We start from the raw sequence: 1665 nt of genomic DNA, 5'->3' as shown, positions 1-1665 counted from the left end.
CTCAAGGACCATGGATAGGGCCCAGTTTGCAAGTGTCATTCAAAATATTTCTAAAGAGTCCGTGGGACGGACCCAGCCCCCTTCAAGCCAAAGCACAAGCCCACAGAGCACGGGTCAAGTGGGAAAGTGGACCTCGCTGAATAAAAGTCAAGTAAAGGCCATCCGTAGCACTTCAGTGAAGGGCAAAAAAGCCATTGCCCGTGCTAGGGATCCCAAGGTTCAGTTAAAGAGCGCCATTGATTCTTATCAAGCCACTGACTCTTATCAAGCAATAAACTCCATTTCCATTCAGAGAGAAGGTGTTCCTTCTCGCACCCATATTCTTTCAAAGGCGTGCAATGATGGTTCATATCTAAAGAGCACATATGATTTCCAGTTCAGTTCTTCCAATGGGTCAGATGCGAGGTACCAATTTGGAGGGTGTAGGGGCGAAGTGTCTGGGTCTAGTGCAAGCCGAGATGCGTGCAAGTCCGATACTTACCATGGGGGGATACAATGCCAGCCTGTGGGTGAGTGTAAGGAAAGTTTGGAGGGAGAAGCTCTTATTAGAAGTGGAGGAAATGATCCAAGTGACTCAACGGATGGTGGCCTTCAAATCTTAAATGGCTCCACAGGGAATGAAAATGTGGGGTTTTCAGCTCAACTTAACAATAGCATTCGGGAAAGTCCAGATAATGGAGTTGTGGCTGGAGATCGAATGGATTTGGAAGGTGGAGGCGAAGCAGATGCCTCCTGTTGATGTTTGCTCCTCCTCAGCCCTTGTTTTAATGAATATTATAATCTGGAACTGTAGGGGTGCTTTGAAGCCCTCATTTCAAAAGCATGTTCGAGAATTAGTGCAGAATCATGACCCTGCAATTCTAGTGGTGATGGAGACTCGGGTTGGAGGGGAGAGAGCAAGGGCGATTACTGATAATCTTCCTTTTGATGGAGCTATCCACACGAACACTATCGGATACGCTGGTGGATTGTGGGTTCTTTGGATGTCAGAGAAGGTGGAGGTCTCTTCCTTAGCTAGTACAGAGCAGGAAATTCACATTTCGGTAAAGGTTCGTCCCTCAAACCTTAGTTGGTTATTTTCTGCTGTGTATGCCAGTCCTAGAAGTGCTGAAAGGCACATATTATGGAATAACCTTATTAAAGTTGCAGATCTTCATAATATGCCCTGGGTGATAGCAGGGGATTTTAATGAACCTCTCTTGGAGGACGATAAGTTTGGGGGGAGAGCTGTTAGTGTTAATCGGTCTTTGTTGTTTAAAGAATGTCTTGATTATTGTAATATGATTGATATTGGGTTTTCGGGTCCTTGTTTTACTTGGTCAAATAGAAGGGAAGTCCAGGCTCTGATCCAAGAAAGAATTGATAGGTTTTTTTGTAAATCCTAGCTGGTGTGTTTTGTATCCCGATGCTAAAGTGGTACATCTCACTCGATGCCACTCAGATCACTGCCCCGTTTTATTGGAGATGCAACCGAGGGAAGTTAATAGAAGGGAGAGGCCGTTTATGTTCCAAACGTGTTGGTTGTCTAATATTACCTTTCCTAAGGTTGTTGCCCAAGCCTGGAGAAATGTTCCCAGGCTTGGTGAGGCAATTGAAAATTTTACAAAGGAAGCCAAGGTCTGGAATAGAACGCAATTTGGGAACATTTTTACCCGGAAAAAGAAT

General features: G+C 44.8%; 1 protein-coding gene across 1 annotated transcript; it reads left to right on the top strand.

The window, feature by feature from the left end:
• Positions 1-767: 767 nt before the first annotated feature.
• Positions 768-1385, top strand: LOC112005179 (uncharacterized). The gene has a single exon (XM_024037428.1). The coding sequence runs from the start codon at positions 768-770 to the stop codon at positions 1383-1385; it is 618 nt and encodes a 205-aa protein (XP_023893196.1).
• Positions 1386-1665: the final 280 nt, after the last annotated feature.

This window comes from Quercus suber, unplaced genomic scaffold (assembly GCF_002906115.3).
Source record: "Quercus suber isolate HL8 unplaced genomic scaffold, Cork oak 2.0 scaffold_396, whole genome shotgun sequence".
Lineage (NCBI taxonomy): Eukaryota > Viridiplantae > Streptophyta > Magnoliopsida > Fagales > Fagaceae > Quercus > Quercus suber.
This window is presented reverse-complemented; position numbering and strand designations above follow the sequence as displayed.

Bases quoted from the DNA above. Each gene is read 5' to 3' on its own strand.
- LOC112005179 (XM_024037428.1), top strand. From the start codon at position 768: ATGAATATTATAATCTGGAACTGTAGGGGTGCTTTGAAGCCCTCATTT.